The sequence below is a fragment of the Cervus canadensis genome, chromosome 4, assembly GCF_019320065.1.
Source record: "Cervus canadensis isolate Bull #8, Minnesota chromosome 4, ASM1932006v1, whole genome shotgun sequence".
Classification (NCBI taxonomy): domain Eukaryota; kingdom Metazoa; phylum Chordata; class Mammalia; order Artiodactyla; family Cervidae; genus Cervus; species Cervus canadensis.
In genome coordinates, this window is record NC_057389.1 from 74,425,358 (window position 1) to 74,443,135 (window position 17,778).

At 39.0% G+C, this 17,778-nt stretch overlaps 1 protein-coding gene across 8 annotated transcripts in view; it reads left to right on the plus strand.

The window, feature by feature from the left end:
* The first annotated feature begins 3,110 nt into the window (after positions 1-3,110).
* The window catches only part of PRR16 (proline rich 16), a 277,920-nt gene continuing 263,252 nt past the window's right edge, over positions 3,111-17,778 (plus strand). For 3 of the 8 annotated variants that reach the window (XR_006269039.1, XR_006269040.1, XM_043465872.1), the window contains exon 1: positions 3,112-3,468. Coding sequence is in view for 2 of the 8 variants with exons in the window: in XM_043465872.1 (XP_043321807.1) it covers positions 3,310-3,468 (159 nt within the window). In the remaining 6 variants the exon portion in view is untranslated. Of the gene's footprint in view, positions 3,469-4,916; positions 5,090-17,778 lie in introns of all 8 variants that reach the window. The other 5 variants (XM_043465875.1, XM_043465876.1, XM_043465878.1 and 2 more) reach the window with 4 other exon arrangements.

The following is a 17,778-nucleotide window of genomic DNA, read 5'->3' on the forward strand; positions in this document are numbered from 1 at the left end:
ATCCAATCCTTCCTGCTGCAACACTCAGAAAATATTGACTAAAGAGACAGAAAGAATAAAATGCTGGCTGCACAGCCATTTCTAAAAAAATAAGACACTTTTCTATTAGCAGTCTGTTATTCTAAGTTTATAAGTGATGTGGTTTGCATATGTACTTATTTGCCTCTACCACTAGTACATAAACGTACTTATGAACACATTCATAGGAAATTTTACTAGGTGTCATTTTTGCTGTGTGATCACCATAACTTGGCTTTAAAATATCATATATACAAATCTCTGAGAAAGAACAGGATGCACCAAAGGGATGTGTCTGACTCTTTGAGACCACATGGACTATACAGTCCATGGAATTCCCCAAGCCAGAATACTGCAGTGGGTAGCCTTTCCCTTCTCCAGGGGATCTTCCCAACCCAGGGATCGGACCCAGGTCTCCTGCATTGCAGGCAGATTCTTTACCAGCTGAGCCACAAAGGAACCTATTTTTCCCAAGGGCGATTAGAAAAAATAGAAAGTGAGTAGATTTGATTATATCCTTTTGTTCTTCTCATTCTGTCTTCTTCCCCTCAATATCTTTAACTCTCTTTGTAAAACTTTCTTCTTTAGGAATGTTTTATGCATACCTGATTCATGGCTGATAGATAGTGGTAGTCATCACTGCTGGGGGCTGACTAGCTGTTATAGTTTGGATTTGGAAGCCAATTTTAACTTTTCTCCTTTCAGTTAACTCCATGTCATATGTACAGATTGATAGATGATAGATATGTCGGTGGAGGATAGCCCTTACTTAAAAGTAATTTGTGATATGGATGTGCATAGCATGTTTTAGAGTAATAATTATGATTCAATTTTGATCCAAAATAGTTGGACTCACTAATCTACTGTTGTTCAGTGGCTACTTGGTGTCCAACTCTTTGAGACCCCATGAACTACAGCACACCAGGCTTCCTTGTCCTTCACTTTCTCCTGGGGTTTGATCAAACTCATGTCCATTGAGCTAGTGATGCCATCCAACCATCTTATCCTCTGTTGCCCCCTTCTCCTCCTGCCTTCAACCTTTCCCAGCATCAAGGTCATTTCCAATGGGTAGGCTCTTGGCATCAGGTGGTCAAAGTATTGGAGCTTCAGCTTCATGAAGTAACAGTCCTTCCAGTGAATATTCAGGATTGATTTCATAGATATTATAGGAGAAAATAAATTTTTTAATTGTTAGTGAAGGAGTTTTAGCATAGCATAGCATTAATGAGACTTACTTTGTCTGTGGGCAAAAACCACCAAAATGCCACCTTCTTTGCTATTTTCCAGTATTCTTGCCTAACTTCGTTATTTCTGAGTTTTGAGGGCTTTTCTATTCACTTGTCTACTATTGAGAGTCAAAAATTCAGATATAAAGGAATAGCACCTTCCCTCTTTCTCACCTTCTTTCCTGCCATTTCTGACCACTTATCCTTCTTCCGATATTAAGTAAGAGTATAATTAAAGATTAGGAATTTACAATGGAGGAGTTTGTAAACCTGTTGTATATACTGATTACTGTTACATCTTTATAATATAAAGAAGAACCTGCAGACACATGGTCATTTAAAACTATATATTCTCTTTACCTTAGAGAACTCAAGCATATTACTTATTTAACACTTCTAATTATTTCTTCCCTCTTCTCTCCAGTTTACTTAGTGCACACTGGTTTCTTTATTCTTTCCTTATTTTAATTTTTTTCCAGCAGCCTCTGCTTTCTACCTTTTTTCTTTTCCCTCTGATTTTTCAATGAATTTAAAATGTTTAAATTAAAAAAATTTTTTATTCTCTTGACACCACTTCTAAATTCCTATTTTTTTTCTGTTGTCTCTTTTTTCCTTCCATATTGCAAATGTGACTTACAAGGATTTATCAAGATGAATTATTCAGAATGACGAGACTGAATATGAGGGGCCTAAGGGACTAGGAAGAGGGGAGCTGCCAAGATTTTCTTCCTGTATGGAAGCATGTTGGAACAACCTGGGGTATGAGAAGCAAGAGACAGAGATGCCTGCTAAGGCATGACCAAATGGGAAGCCTATTAAAGTAATAATTTGGAGTCGAATACACTGAAGGAAACAAAGTAAATCCAGCCCTCTAGGTCAATAGCTAATAACCCATGAGTCTGCCACTCAGGAAATTAGAACTTTAACTAATGAGAATCCTAGCCACCTACTGAGAATGAAACCCAAGACTTCCTATTAACTCCCTTCCCTAGATCTTTTTAACAGAGCAGTCAAAAAGTTATTTCCTCTTTATTTAGTTGCAAAAGATTTGAAATAGATGCAAAAACAAAAAAGAAAAAGGTTGGAGGCAAACTCTTCTTATTCTCTCTCACAACAGGAGATCCAGTGTATTTCCCCCTCCACCCAAAACATACATCAACATAGGTCATGAAAAGAGGAAGGACAGTTAAAAAACCAAAAAACAAAAAAAACCTGTCCCAGATAAGTAGAGCCAAGATGACTCAGACTGTCTCCCAGGGGATTTTTTGGTGAGAGGACTTGCAATTAATAAATCCTCTATTAGCTTTGTGGAATCAACAGGATTAAGCTACCTCTTTCAAGAACATTTTTAAATATCATGATTCCAGGGGGTGAGGGGTCAATTTTATCGACATCTATCCTTTTTTTTTAAACCTGTACCTCTGTGTTAACTCTTCGTTGAGTAGGAGAGTGACTGGAGGCCTTCTGGACATACTCTCGCCCTGGATAAACATTTAGGTTCGCTTTTACTAACCCTAAATCTAACTTCTGACCCTCCTGTGGTTCTTGATTAATTTTACAGAAAAAATGTGGTGGGGATCCTGGTCCCTGCTGGTGGGGGAAACAGAAGGAATCCAAGCTGGATGTGAAAAGACATCCAGCATGATCAAATGACCAGGGAGGGCATTTCAGGATCTAGACGAGAGGGTGGGCAGGACCCGGCTCCCAGACGCCCAGGTGTTCCGGAGAGATCCCGAAGGAGGCACGTGCCGGGGACTGCAGCTGACAGCCGGGCCGGCGGCCGTGCGCCCCTCTCGGCGCGCGGGCGGGGAACAGCTAGCGCGTGTGTGCGCGAGAGCGGCGGGCGGAGGCGCAGGCGCGCTGTTCGCCCGTCTGCAGCCCGGCGCCGAGCGCCGTGTCTTGGGGAGCCGATGGCAGCACCACCACGGTGCGGCCGCCCGGCCGAGCGCCGAGCGCAGCCACCACCCGCCGCTGCCCGGGGAGCGTCCAGGATGTGGGGGGACCGGGGCGCGCAGCAGCCTCCGCTGGCCCGCCTGTGCTGACCTGCCTCGCTTGCCCCCAAAGAATGTCAGCCAAGTCCAAGGGGACCCCCTCCTCGTCCTCTCCAGCCGAGGGACCGCCGGCAGCCTCCAAAACCAAGGTGAAGGAACAGATCAAGATCATCGTGGAGGATCTGGAATTAGTCCTGGGCGACCTGAAGGACGTGGCCAAGGAACTTAAGGAGGTGAGAGGTGGCGGGAGTTGGGGGTGGTGGTGGAGGGGCTGGAGCAGGAGTTCGTTGTCTTTCACCCACTCGGGGTCCGTTTTCACTGGGGGCCACCAGATTTCTTAACTCCTAGGAAACTATAGAAAGAGGACGCCTGCAGATGGACTTGCTCTGCTCCTGAGACTCCCGAGAAGTTGTTGCACTTTCTTGTTTTTAATCAGGAAGAAATCAACTAGTGTTTTTTAATCGATGGACCTGGGCTGGTGGGAGGGGTGAACATGCGAGTCTCCGTATCTAAGTGTGTGTGTGTGAGTGAGTGAGTGAGTGTGTGTGTGTGTGTGTGTGTGTGTGAGAGTAGGGGATTAACTGGGGGTGTGTCGACAGAGGACGAGACCAGCCACCGGCCTGAGAGAGCAGGATGCTTCTCTCTGCCCTCTTGCTCTCCCAGGCTGGTCGCTCCTTGCCTGGCAGCCTTCCTGGACCAAGGCTGATGGGGCGGGTTTCGGCCCCGAGCCAGACCCGGGAGGGCAGCCTGGGAGAAGCTCGACTCCAGTTCTGCTCCCGGCTTCCCGAGCCCCGAACCCTGCTGGAAGGAAAGCAGTCCGGGGTTGTTTGCAGGAGACCGCAGACGTGGGGTTGTAGGGGGGTCTGGGACTTCCGCACTTTGGCAGTTCTGGAGGCAACCACTGCACTCCTTAGTAACTCCGGGCCTGCCCGCTACCCCACCTCCTTTCTTCTTCCCGTCCTATCGCCAGTTGGCATAGAAGCTGGGGCACGGAGCGCTTCGGGATGTGTGTGTGTGTATGTATGTGTGCGTGTGTCTGTGTGATGTGCGTGCATCAGCTTCTGGCCACTTGAGTTCTAGCTTTTGGGGACCCGGACTGTTTTGGTTCTTTCTCGCTCCCCCGAACCCCCATTCTACTTCTGCCCCTCCACCCCCAGCAGCCTTGATCCGGATAGGAAGAAGCGCAGACAGTGTCAAGGCTGGGGATGCGTAACTCCCGCTGCAGCTGCAGGCGGGGGCGAGGGCAGGGATGGGGCGGTGGGGTCTCCCGCGAGCCCGAAGGTGGCTTCTCCGAGGAGCTGGTGGCTGTCCCAGCCCTGTAGTTACCCGCTACTGAATTGGCGCCCGGTGCTGTTTTGCGTCAGAGAATCCGCACCCCTAGTCACCCGAGAGCTACCGCGGTAACTTCTAAGGTGGTAGCCACGGTGGGAAGGGAAGGGGTGGGGCGTAGTCTAGATGCAAAATTGTAATCCTGTTTTAGAGGCCAAGTGGGAGGAGATTGAGGGTGCTTTGGGTGTCTGTCCTCTAGAGGTTGACCTCCTTTGTCCAATTTCCAATCCAAATGTAAAGATAGAGGCCCCCCACCCTTTTTTTTTCTTCCCATCTCCCCATTGTCTCTGTGAACTGAACTCCGCGAATATTACCAAATGCAAGTCTGTTTAAATGGCCCATTTGTCAACAGGGTTCGGTTTGCCAATGGCAAGTGTCATTCTTGGAGGCTGCTCCATCGACAATTAATTCCTAACCTGGAAGCGGAGAGTGATACAGGTGATCGATCCGAGGAGGAAACTTACTTGTTCATGTTTCAGGGCTTCTCTAGGATCATTGCTTCACGACTGGTTGGCAGATGGCAAGGTTATGCATTGAAATTAAATTCTAAAGATGCTGTTTGTTTCTGTTACCCTTTTATTTGACATCTTTGGCAGGTTGTGCTTTCATCTGAAACATAATGATGTATTTGAAAAAATGAACAAATTTTTGCTAGTTCCTTTTGGCAGAATTGTGCTTTTCAGTTGCTGAGGTTTCTAAGATGGGGGATGTGGGAAACTTGCATCAGCACAGAAACGTTTTTACGGTTTCATCCAGGAGCCTGAGATTAAGAGAAAGATAGTCAATGAAAACTCTACATCTTTGGGCAAATACTTCACAGAAACCAGAAACATATTTACTGTTTCAGCGGGAAGCCTGAGATTAAGAGGAAGGTAGTCAATGAAAATGGCATCTTTGGGCAAATACTTCTTATGTTACCATGTGTCACTCCACTCTATTTTAGGCAGAATAAATGACAAGAAACTGCACATGGTCCCAGTTCTGCTTTGCATCTTTATTTTGTGGATGTTTGCAGACCAGGTTGATGTATTGTGAAACTTTTAACCTCACCATAGATCTTGGTTGGAATCACAAAGAAGTGAATCAGGGAGTCTGTGGGTCTCTCTCCCTTTCGCTCTTTCTGTGTTTTCATTTGCTTGAAGATTTTTCTTTTTTAGGGAAAACAACACCAAGCAAACTGGTATGTAAAAGAAATAGAAAATGTACAACCAAGTAAATGAAAGGATCTGTCTTCTAGGCATATCTAAAGATGAAATGTTGACTTGATGCTTTGTAAGCTTTGATTTGGTGTTGGGGTCTGATTGATTAAAGATTTCACTCAGGAGTAAACTTTATGAATGATAAATGATTTGATGTGATTGTTAATTACTTTTGTAAGGAGGATATCATCATCCTAAGTTTGCACATGGAGTTGTATATATTATGTCTGAATCTCAAAACGCTGGCCATTTATATTATAGGAGAAAGAGTTATTTCAAGAACAAAATATTTATAGGGCATGTTTAACCTATGACATCTTGCAGTTGTCCAGCATTTATCTTTTTAAGATAATGTTTCACACATGACTGAACATGTCTGTGATGTAATTTTGAATGGGGGAGTAACTGAAAATCCTGTTAGTGTCTATACTTATGATTTGTAAATATAAATATCACTATCAGTCATTACATTCACTATTCTGGCAGGTTATCATAGGAATATATTAAATACAAACTGTTGCATTAGGAATTCTATTTCTTTTATTGGCAATGGTATGATTTTAGGCCATGATGTATTTTGATATAAATTAGCACAGAGCTCTTATTAACTTGGAACAGAAGTTAGAAATAAGAAAGTGATTATGACTTGATTACTATATCATTCACCATATGGTATTTGTTTTTCCCCCTGTTGTTTTCATTCTATCTAAAATGCAGTATTCTTTTTTGAATATTTTGTCCTTTATTTTTGTCTACATTCTGCACCAACAATATTGGACTTTTGTTTGAGGTTGTTTTGAAATTTCTTTTTAGAAGTTTATTGGACTTCAGTCATCTGAAAATTCAGGTAGTGGGATGGATTCCAATAGAATAGTAGGTGCTTGGAACTCTTTAATAGTAACAAAATTTCATTACAATTGGTATCTTTTATCATTAGTTATTATTACTTAACCATTTATAATTAGATTGAATATTAGGAGAAGAGGATTGGGATTTCTACAGTGTCTAAGGGCAGGTTTATTCTGCCCTCTGAATTTAGTAAAACCTCAAATAGCTTGGCTGTTCAGAAATAATATGAGTTTCTGGGTCTTCTCTACTATAATGGGAAAGCCTTAAGTATAATTCAACATATTTATTCAGTAGTTACTGTGTGCCAAATACTGTTATTTTTTTATTGCTACCAGTATGAGAAGTTTGGAGTTTCTGGTCTCAGTGAACTCAGAGAGTTGTTTGGGAGACTTTTATCCTGTCTTTGAGCACCAATACTGTGAAAAGACATTGCTGCATTTAGTGGGTACTCTTACTGTGATCTAAGAAAAGAGACTTGAGAATAAGAATATGTCGGTTTGTAAACCAATACTTACTATTTACTTAGTAGTATGGTAAGCCTTTCGTAAAAAGAGTGGTAGAAGCTTAAAAAAGATGGTAAGATATGAATTTGAAGAAGCTTATGGTTTATTCAGATTGTCACGATTAACAAAAATGGATCAGTGCCATATACAGGAACTCACATATCCAACTGTTAAAATTAAACAGTGGAGATTTTATGAAACAACTATACCCCAGTAAAGAAAATATAAATAAACAGTGGAGCTTTTCATAATGATTAAGCTCTTAGGGGGAATGAAGAGCTGAAAAGGAAAATTTGGGGTCTCTGAGACGTGGATACAATTTGAAGAGGAAGAAAGGAGAAGGACTTGAGGGGAAATAGCATTGAAGTGCAAGACGATTCCATGTTGCTTTTTTATACACGTTGAAAAACAGAGAAAAAAATTAGTGGTAAAACGCTAAAGTTGTAGGGATAAAATTAGCAATTTCTGGCTTATTAGGTATGGAATGATCCTTTTTTTAAATGAAGTAATGCAAAAGAAAGAGTGCTTTTAAAAAAGAATTCTCATATAATCTGACAGCTCTTCATATCATTTTGCCTCTTCTTTTATGAAGAGGCTTGCATGCTCAGTCACTCAGTAGAAATCAACTCTTTGTGACCCCCTGGACTGTAGCCCACCAAGTTCCTTTGTCCATGGAATTGTCCAGGCAAGAATACTGGAGTGGGTTGCCCTTTCCTCCTCCAGGGGATCTTCCAGACTCAGGGATCGAACCCACATCTCTAGCCTCCCATGTTTCCTACATTGCAGGCAGATTCTTTTACCACTATACCGCCTGGGAAGCTCTTTTATGAAGAAGTCACTGGTAAACTTGGTTCGCATCAAGTGTTGGTGTTAGTATGGGATCACAGATCTTGTTGGTTAGGGAGATATTGGAACATGTAGTAAGTAGCTTTTTACTTGAAAACAAAATTCATTGCTGCTTTAGCTGGATTCTCATTTAGACTGTTTATAGCCTTGGTAATTTTTCATACTGTTTCATTTTGCTATTTTAAGTAACAAGACTATCATATGAGTTAAATATATGTGTACATACATATATATGTATATATACATACACATACATATACACATATGTATATAACATATAGCTAAGCCATGTGAGTAGACATGACTGTTATGGAGAAACCAGCTAAGATGAGTTGTTTTGTCTGCCCCACAGTCACTGACTGACGGGACTCCATGAGTGGGAAGGTTTTGTCAGCTTTGTGACTATGAATTGGAAAGCATTCATCTTTTTTCTTATACTGTCATAAAAGGAAATAAAATTAAGTTTAATTTTAAAAACTTTTAAAACCTTAGGAAGTTATCCATTTGGGGGGGGGGCATTGAAAACAGAATTAACCGAATTAACAACAACAAAATAGAATTAACAATGATCTACAAAATATTTTAAAATGTTTTTTCCTTTATCCACATGAAGTGCTGTAGTTTATTGGTCTGGGAAATCCTACCAAATATTTTCTGGTTAATGAATCCATGCATATAAAATTCATTACTTGAACAAATTACAGAGAATAATCTCTGCAGTATTTTCTAAGTTCTAAAATTGTGAATGAGTAAAATTTCATAGTTAATTCAATTGCAGCTATAGCTATAGTTCTACTACTGTATTCAATAGTCTGCCTTCTCAAACAAGTATATTTACCTGCTAAAATGCTTTTTAGTTTTTCTTTTCTTAAACATGATGGCTTAGCATGTTACTAAAAGAACAGCATGGTTCTGAGAAAATAAAAATAACCAGTAACCATCCTTTACTGTCTCTCTATTTCCAACGCATTAAACTATTTAAGACTCAGAGAATTACCTGATAAGAAATTCAAGCAGACTGAAAGTAATAAATAGTGTACTTCAGGCAATAGTGAAGTAATAGATAATAAAACCAATGCAATAATTTGTTACCTGCATTATTTTTTTTTTCTACCTTTACTGCTCTGAGGATCTCAGGTAATTAAAAAAAAAGTATAAGAAAAAGATAGAATGTAAGTTTGAATAAAACATATTTTCCCAAATAAATTAAACTACAGAATCTTCTATAGAACTAGTTTGTGAAAAATAACATGGGCAATTTCTTTTAAAATTAAAAGGGAGAATTTCCAATAATATGCTAACTTATTTCTAATTAATATATACATAACTGACATAAAGCTGAAAATCAAAGTTTGGTAACAATGAAGGGTACTTTTTTTTCTTTAAAAAATTAATTTGTGTATTTTATTAAGATTTTCGTGGGGAGCAGTTTTAGGTTCCTAGCAAAATCGAGGAGGAGGTACAGAGATTCCTATACCCCCCTGCCCCGTACGTATGTATCATCCTGCATTATCAACATCCCCTACCAGATTGGTACCTTTGGTACAATTGATGGATATACAGAGATTAAGGGCAAGGGACAGAGGACGAGCTGGCTGAATGGCATCACCAACTCAATGGACATGAGTTTGAGCAAACTCCAGGAGATAGTGAAGGACAGGGAAGCCTGGTGTGCTGCAGTCCATGGAGTTGGAAAGAGTTGGGCATGGCTAGTGACTAAACCACATTGACACATCATTGTCACCCAAAGTCCATAGTTTATGTTAGGGTTTAGTCTTAATTTCGGGCATTTTGTGACTTTGGACAAATGTCTAATGATATATATCTATCATTTTGGTGTTCTATAGAGTATTTTCACTGCCCTAAAATTCCTCTCTGCTCCACCTATTTATCTTTCCTTCCAATCCTGAGGGTATTAGTTTTTTTAAAGAAAATATTTCAATTTTTGTGTGTGTGTGTGTGATTTCTTAAGTAATACAGTATATGAATAATATAGACAGTTTGGGAAAAGTCTAAAAAACTAAAAAGGAGAAAACAAAAATTGTCTTTAATGCCACACATAAATAAATATATTGAGAATTTTGCTACATTTTCTTTCCATCTTTTTTTTTTTTCTAATATCTATTTATGTAATTTGTCTGCATTGGGTCTTTATTGCGGCTCACAGACTCTCTAGTTGTGGCACTCAGGCTGAGTTGTTCCATAGCATGCGGGATCTCAGTTCCCTGACCAGGGTTTGAACCTGCATCCCTGCACTGCAAGGCAGATTCTTAACTACCAGACAAGCCCTTCTGTCTTTTTGTATGTGTATTTTTAACACAGACAAAGTCATGTAAAATTATGAAATTATGTGCAATGATGTTTTCTGCTTTCTGGAATACTATTAGATCATAACCATCATATAAATCTCTTATAAGTTATTTTATAGGTCCCCTAATGTTCAACAGCCTATTTATTAACAAGTTTTTGTGGTTGTTAAGGTTCTTAAAAGAACAGCTTTGACAATAAACACAGCAAAGAAATTTTTACTCTCTGCCTGGTACTGTTCTAAGTATATTTCTTAATATTAGGACTTCTACTTCTCAAAACAGACATATGAGGAAGGTAGAGTTGTTACTGTTTTATGGATAAGAAAACAGAGGTCAGAGATATAGTCACTTGCCAAGGTCCCTTACTTGTAAGTGAGGCTTCATCGCTAGGCATGTTGGTGCTGCAGCCCGGGCGTTTCCCAGGTAGCACTAGTGGTGAAGAACTCACCTGCCAATGCATGAGACTCAAGAGACACAGATTTGAATCTTGGGTTGGGAAGATCCTCTGGAGTAGGAAATGGCCCCAGGCTTCAGTATTCTTGCCTGGAAAATTCCATGGGCAGAGGAGCCTGGTGGGCTACAGTGCATGGGGCCCCAAAGAGCTGAACATGACTGGGCGCAACTCAGGCATTTAACCACTAAGCTCTGTGGATTTTCCTAGTTTTCCCCCATTTGTTTAGAAATCAAGGGTGTGAAAGTTTTAAAGTCTTCAATCCACCTTGCCAAGCTAGCTTCCAGGGAGTTTTTCACAAGTTTTTTTACCCCTGGTATCTGTATATGTATGGACTCTGCTTCTTCAATTTCTAGTGAAATGATAAAACTTTTCATCTTGTTGTGAGTGGATTATTTCTTTGTGATAACATTGTTTTTATTGGGTAGTACTCAGTTTTGGGCACCAGTATTGAGGCAGAACTAATAGTGGGTTGATTAGACATTGTAGTTTTCATCCTTCAAATAAGTAGGTACTGCAATAAATTACTTTTGACCTATTTACTCTTCAGCAAAAACATTAATAATAATATGACATCTCTTTTTTTAGTATTATGACTTAGAAAATAAAGGAGCAACTAATATGGGTACTTTCTGATCTTGAGCATTGCATACAGAAGTTTCAAATGAATTTAAAATAATTTGTTGTTCAATCATTCAGTATGTCCAACTCTTTGTGACCCCATGGACTGCAGCATGCCAGGCTTCCCTGTCCTTCACTGTCTACCAGCATTTACTCAGACTCATGTCGATGAGTTGATGATGCCATCCAACCATCTTATCCTCTGTCTTGCCCTTCTCGTCCTGCCCTCAGTCTTTCCCAACACCATGGTCTTTTCCAGTGAGTCAGCTCTTCGCATCAGGTGGCCAAAGCATTGCAGCTTCAGCTTCAGCATCAGTCCTTTCAGTGAATATTCAGGATTGATTTCCTTTAGGGTTGACTGGTTTGATTTCCTTGCTGTCCAAGGGACTCTCAAGAGTCTTCTCCAGCACCACAGCTCAAAAGCATCAATTCTCAAGGTGCTCAGCCTTCTTTATGGTCCAACTCTCATATCTGTCCATGACTTCTGGACCAACCATAGCTTTGACTATACAGACCTTTGTTGGCAAAGTGATGTCTCTGCTTTTTAATATGCTGTCTAGGTTTGTCATAACTTTTCTTCCAAGGAGCAAATGTCTTTTAAATTTCATGACTGCAGTCAGTCACCATCCACAGTTATTTTGGAGCCCAAGAAAATAAAGTCTGTCACTGTTTCAATAACTTTTATTCTCTTTTGTTGTTTTCAAGTTGTATTAGAAGGGGAATACTGTCCTTAAGTTTTCTGAAATGTCTGGGTTTTTACAGTTGTTTCACTTTCTGCTGTGACAGATGAATAGAGAAGCTTGTTGAGTTATTTACAAGGCTCCAAATTATTGAGCTGCCTAACAATATCATGGGCTTCCCTGGTGGCTCATTTGTAAAGAGTCCTCCTGCAGTTGCAGAAGGTGTGGGTTTGATCCTGGATCAGGAAGATCCCCTGGAGAAGGAAGTGGCAACCCACTCCAGTATTCTTGCCTGGGAAATCCCATGGACAGAGGAGCCTGGTGGGCTGCAGTCCATGGGGTCACAAAAGAGTCGGATAGTACTTTGCAACTAAACAACAACAGCGTCATATGTATTTGTACGTAGAGATAGGGGAGGTTTGAATGGTGCCGCTGCTCCGTGGAATAGTACAAGTTATAGGAGAAATGCAGGGATGGTCATCATGATAACAATGATGGTGATGATGAAGAAGAGGAACATGAAGGTGACTAAGATCTGTTTAGTGCTCACATGTACCAGGAGCTGTTCTGAGTTAGCACACTTAATCCTCTCAGTCATCCCTTTAGGTCATTATAATTGTCCTATGTATGAGGAAGCTGAAATGGAGAGATAACTTGAGCTGGCCAAAATGTTTGTTTTGAGTTTCCCCTGTAAGATGTTATGGGAAAGCCCAGATGATCTTTTTGGCTGATCCCCTAATATAGAGAGCAGAGATGGAGTTGGCCTCTTGACGCTTCTCCGTTTAGATCCTTGTCGAGAAGTATAGATTCCCAGTTGTCAGCAGCAGCATAGTTACTCTGCTATTTTACAGGCTTTTAACTTCAGTATAATCTCTTTCTCTCTCCTTCCTCCTCTACCTCATCTGTCACACTTTCCTTTCTTGTTCTTCCCTTCTTCTCTGTCTTCTTCATTTTTTTGTTCTTGGAACTTTTCTTTTCCTTCTTCTCCTTCCACATAAGCTTCTTTGATATCCTGCATAAGCTTCTTTGATTATGCCTCAATATATTATACACTTATGCAAAAATTTGTTTAAATTTCTACATTAAATATCTACTATATGCAAGGCAGTGTACTAGGGAAGAAAAACACAGTATTGAGCAACACATACAACACCCCTGACATCTGGAAGTTACATACTAATAGGAAGACGTTATTCAAATAATACCAGAGATAATATTTTTTAAGGAGTGTTAAAAGCTGTGAAAGAAAAGCTCCTGGTCCAGCAGGAGCATAAAATCATTGGTAAGTCTTGTAAATTCTTCTAAATAGGGGGTTTCAGATTGACTGCCTTCCTTCCTGCTGCCACCTGTCTAATCCTTATGCTATGAATTTCATGGATGATGTTTTAATAGCCCGAGAGCTATCTGTCTCTTGTTTGCTTCTCCTCTGCCAGTTCATTCTTTAAACACTACCAGATTAATCTTCTTAATACACTGCTTTCTCCAGGCCACTCCCCTGCTTAAAAGATCACACACTATTCTCCTGGTACTTAAAATGTCAAATGAACAAACCCAGACTTCCAGGCTGATATCTAGCAGTTCCATTTTTATAGCTTGGCCTTATCTCCTCTTCTTTGGGGAGTAAAGTAGAGACCATCCCAGACAATTTTGACATCACAGTTTTTAGCCCAACTTGAATTCTGTATTCCTCATTTATGGTCACTATGCCACTCAGTTGTGTTTTCTTATGTTCCTTAACAATCGTTCCATGATTGTGCCTTAAAAAAAAAAAAAATTAGTAACCTTTCTCTTTTAGTTAGTAACCATGTAATATTCATTGCAACATTTTTCAAGTCTTACTCTTGTTATCTGATGAGGAACTTAAATTTGAGGATCCAGTTCTGAGTAATTAGTAAGTATTACTCAGTTGTTAAGGGCTAAAACTCAGTAATTCTACTTGTGCATGACAGCTTGTTCTTTCTCATCTACTCAAGAAAATCACTAACAATTCTCACCTATTTCTCCTATATTATCTTTTGTTCATTCTCCCCAGATGATTCCCATGAACGTAAAAGTGAAAATAATGATAATAGTAAAGCCGTCTCTTGACTCCACTTGTCTTGAAAATTACCATCCCACTTTTTAGCTCTCTTTTATTGAATATCCTGAGTTTTATACTTGCCATCACCTATTTCATCTTACTCTTTCCTAAACCCCCTTTGATCAGACCTGTACTCTACCTGGAGCTTCCCCAGATGGTAAAGACTCCACATGCCATGCAGGAGACCTAGATTTGATCCCTGGATTGGGAAGATCCCCTGGAGGAGGGCATAGCAACCCACTCCAGTATTCTTTGCCTGGAGAATCCCCATGGCAGAGAACCCTGGTTTCTCCAGACCTTTCTTCTAATTTTGTAAGATCAGTGGTCTTCTCTGTATCTCTACCTGAATGTCTTAAAAGACATCTTCACTTTTTTGTGTGCAAATTGGAATACTGTTTTTCTCTTTCCCTCAAAACTTATCTTTTGTAGTCTCTCCCGAATCAACAGATAGTGTTAGCGTCAAATTCATCACAGCCTGGTTGGCTGTACCTTCAAAATATTTGTAGAATTTGACCAGTTCCTCCGCTGCTACCACACTGGTCCATGGTAGCAACAACCTCTCTCACTTCAGCTGCTACAGTAACATCCGGATTGTTCTTCTCTTTTGCTTCCTTGAGCCCTCATTTTTAGCTCAGCAGTCTGGGTAAATCATGATCATATTGTTGTTCTCAAATCTGTGTAATGATTGGCTGTTCTTCTCAAAGTGCTTACAGTGGTTACAAGGCCCCACATTTCCTTTCACCCCTGTTTTCATGCCGACTTCCACTTTCATGCTCACTTACTAGTTTTTTGGCTCTCTCTGCTTCAGCTTCATTAATCTTGGCTATTTCAGGCATGAATGTGTCATCCACATTTCCATAGGTAACTGCTCTACCGCTCTATTATCTTATTAAAGTTTCCCTCATGTGCTATCCCACCACAGCTGATTCTGGCAGCTCCATGTGTTACTATATACTCTGGCATCCTCTATCTTTCTTTTCCTATTTCAACTTTTCTCTCTTTCTTAATAGTTTCTGATATACTACACAGCTTATTTCTAGTATTCATTGTTTGTTTCCCACGTCTAGAATATTCACTCCTCAAAGTCAGTGACCTGTCTTTTATATATCTCAAGGAACTAGAGCAGTGGCTATCATATAATAGGTGCTCATTAAATGAATTTATGAATAACCGAGGCTCTTCCAAGTCTTGTTCCATGAAAGTTCTCAAAGATCAAACTATTACCTTTCACTTTCCAATGCATATGTATCAGTTAGAGAGAAAGAACAGTAGTAGATGCTCTCTAAAGACTTTTTACCTGGGTTCTCTATCTTCCTGCCTTTTCATGTGGTGGTAGTTTGTAGGTTGGCTGGAGGCAGCTCTTGGTCCCCTGCTTTGACATTTGTAATCTACTCACCTCACTAAACCCACTACACTAAACCCAGTTCATGTTCTTTGGAATGGACTGAGGATCTCTCAGTAATGTTTACTGTGTGTCGTGTAAGGTTCTCAGTGTTGAAAGAACATTAACTCATCAAGTCTCACCTTTCTTGAACCCAGTCACTGGCTCCCTTATTATCCCTCCCATATGGAAATTCTAGAGACATCCTATCTATTTAAACCCTGAATGTGGTGTAACTTTAGGCCTTCACCTTCAGACAAGTCTGGCTTTGATTCCAGAGCTCATTATTCCCTAAAGATCAGAGTTGTCATTTTAAGTTCTTTGAAGCACATTAGATGCAATTCTACTTTCTTCTAATCGAGTATGTAAGCTAAAATATATATATATATATTTTTTTTTTTACAGTATTTACTACGTTTTTCTGCCTTTTGAATATTGTGTACCCATCTTACCATTAGTCATTATAAATTTTAAATTAACTGGAAAATGACATGCAAAAGAGATATTGGATACTGTTTAAATACGTTTTAATCATTCCACCATGTCAATAAGAAATAAGCAAGCAATTTGTTGAGAAGACCTGATATTATGAAAACATTCAGAATCTAGATAATATTTGTATTTGGCCTCTTTTTCTTTTTTTCTTTTGTGTACTCCCTCTAGTGTTCAAAAATATGAGTACTTATAATTAGCTTATTCAGATACTAAAGAACACACATTAATGTAGAAGTAAGGCCTTCTTTACCTGATATATGTGTGTGTATATATATATATATATATATTTTTTTTTTTTTTTTTACTCTGGAGATTATATTGTCCAGTTAATGTATTGTATGAACAGCATTCTTTCTCCCCTTTCCTGTAGGGATTTGATTGTGTCTGTCTTTTCATATGTGTAATTTTAACCTGTCCATTTGAGTCAGGGGAAGTAGTGGATTTCTTGAACATTTGTCTTTAAAGATCGGAATTTTCCTCAGTTTTAAAAACTGAAGTCTAGGTATTAGTTGGGCAATTTGAATATGAACAGGAATCCTCCCACATGCTAAAATTTAAAAAACAAAAGCTGTATTAACTAGAGGTGTGTCTTTGAATATATAATTTAAAGTATTTAAATAATTGACAACATTTTATTTTAATATACTGAAACATCATCTAAATACATTGGTTTCAAGATACCTTAAGAAATAATGAAGGTATCTCTAGGAATAACAAATATAAAAATTTAGAAATCTTTCTGAACCAAGGATTGAACCCAAGTCTCATGCATTGCAGGGTTGTTTACCATCTGAGCCACCAGGGAAGCCCTTAATAATGTATATATTACTTTATATATTATATATACCTATTATATATTACTCTCATTTAATATAGAATATTAAAATTGCTAGCATATATAGAAGAGAAATAATTTTAAATTGTAAACAACTAAATTATTACTATTCAGAAATTTTTAAAAATCTGAGGCTACTGTTTGAAGTGAATTTTTCTAAACTGATGCATAAGATTGTTTCTTATATTCGATTAATGCCCTACAGTTTTTAAACTACTTTGATGCCTACTATTTTAAACTACTTTGATGCCTACTATTGCTCATAGTCAGACAAAGCATTGATAAAAAAGAATGGAAAGAATAAATTAATTTAAGTGACTTTCAGAGACATTGTTTTCTAAGCTTTATCTACTCCCTGGAAATACTTTGATATTATAATGATTAGTGCATTTTAAATGAATCTAATACTCAACATTCATACTATATATTTTAAGGGGAAAATTATTCAATACTTTAACCTTATTCATAACAAACTGCATTGTATACCATTGGGGAAACATATTTTTAAAATATGCAGAATGATAATATGGCACCGATGCCTATTTGGGGTTGTTTCATTATAGACAGTATGCACCAAAATGCTTGAGAACTTAACATCTGCTTCCTGAAGTTGTTATTACTAATAAATATAATGTCTAATGAATTCCATTACTCACTGACAACCCTAGGTCCTGATATACTCTGTATTTAATACTAGGTTGGCCAATAACACTTCTTGATTTTTTTTTTTTTTTCTTTTGGCTAGGTGGGGATAGTTAGTGGACCACTATCTGAATTCCTGTTCATAATGCTTTTTTTGGTCACTCTACCTATTTAATAGTATTTATTGGAGATAACACTTATATTGCTACACTTAGCTCTTTCTTAGATTTGAAACATTTCTAACCATATTAAATTTTTATTGGCTCCTGATCATGTCTTCTTTCTTCAGGAAAATTGATGGAGAAAAGGCATGTAATTGTAAA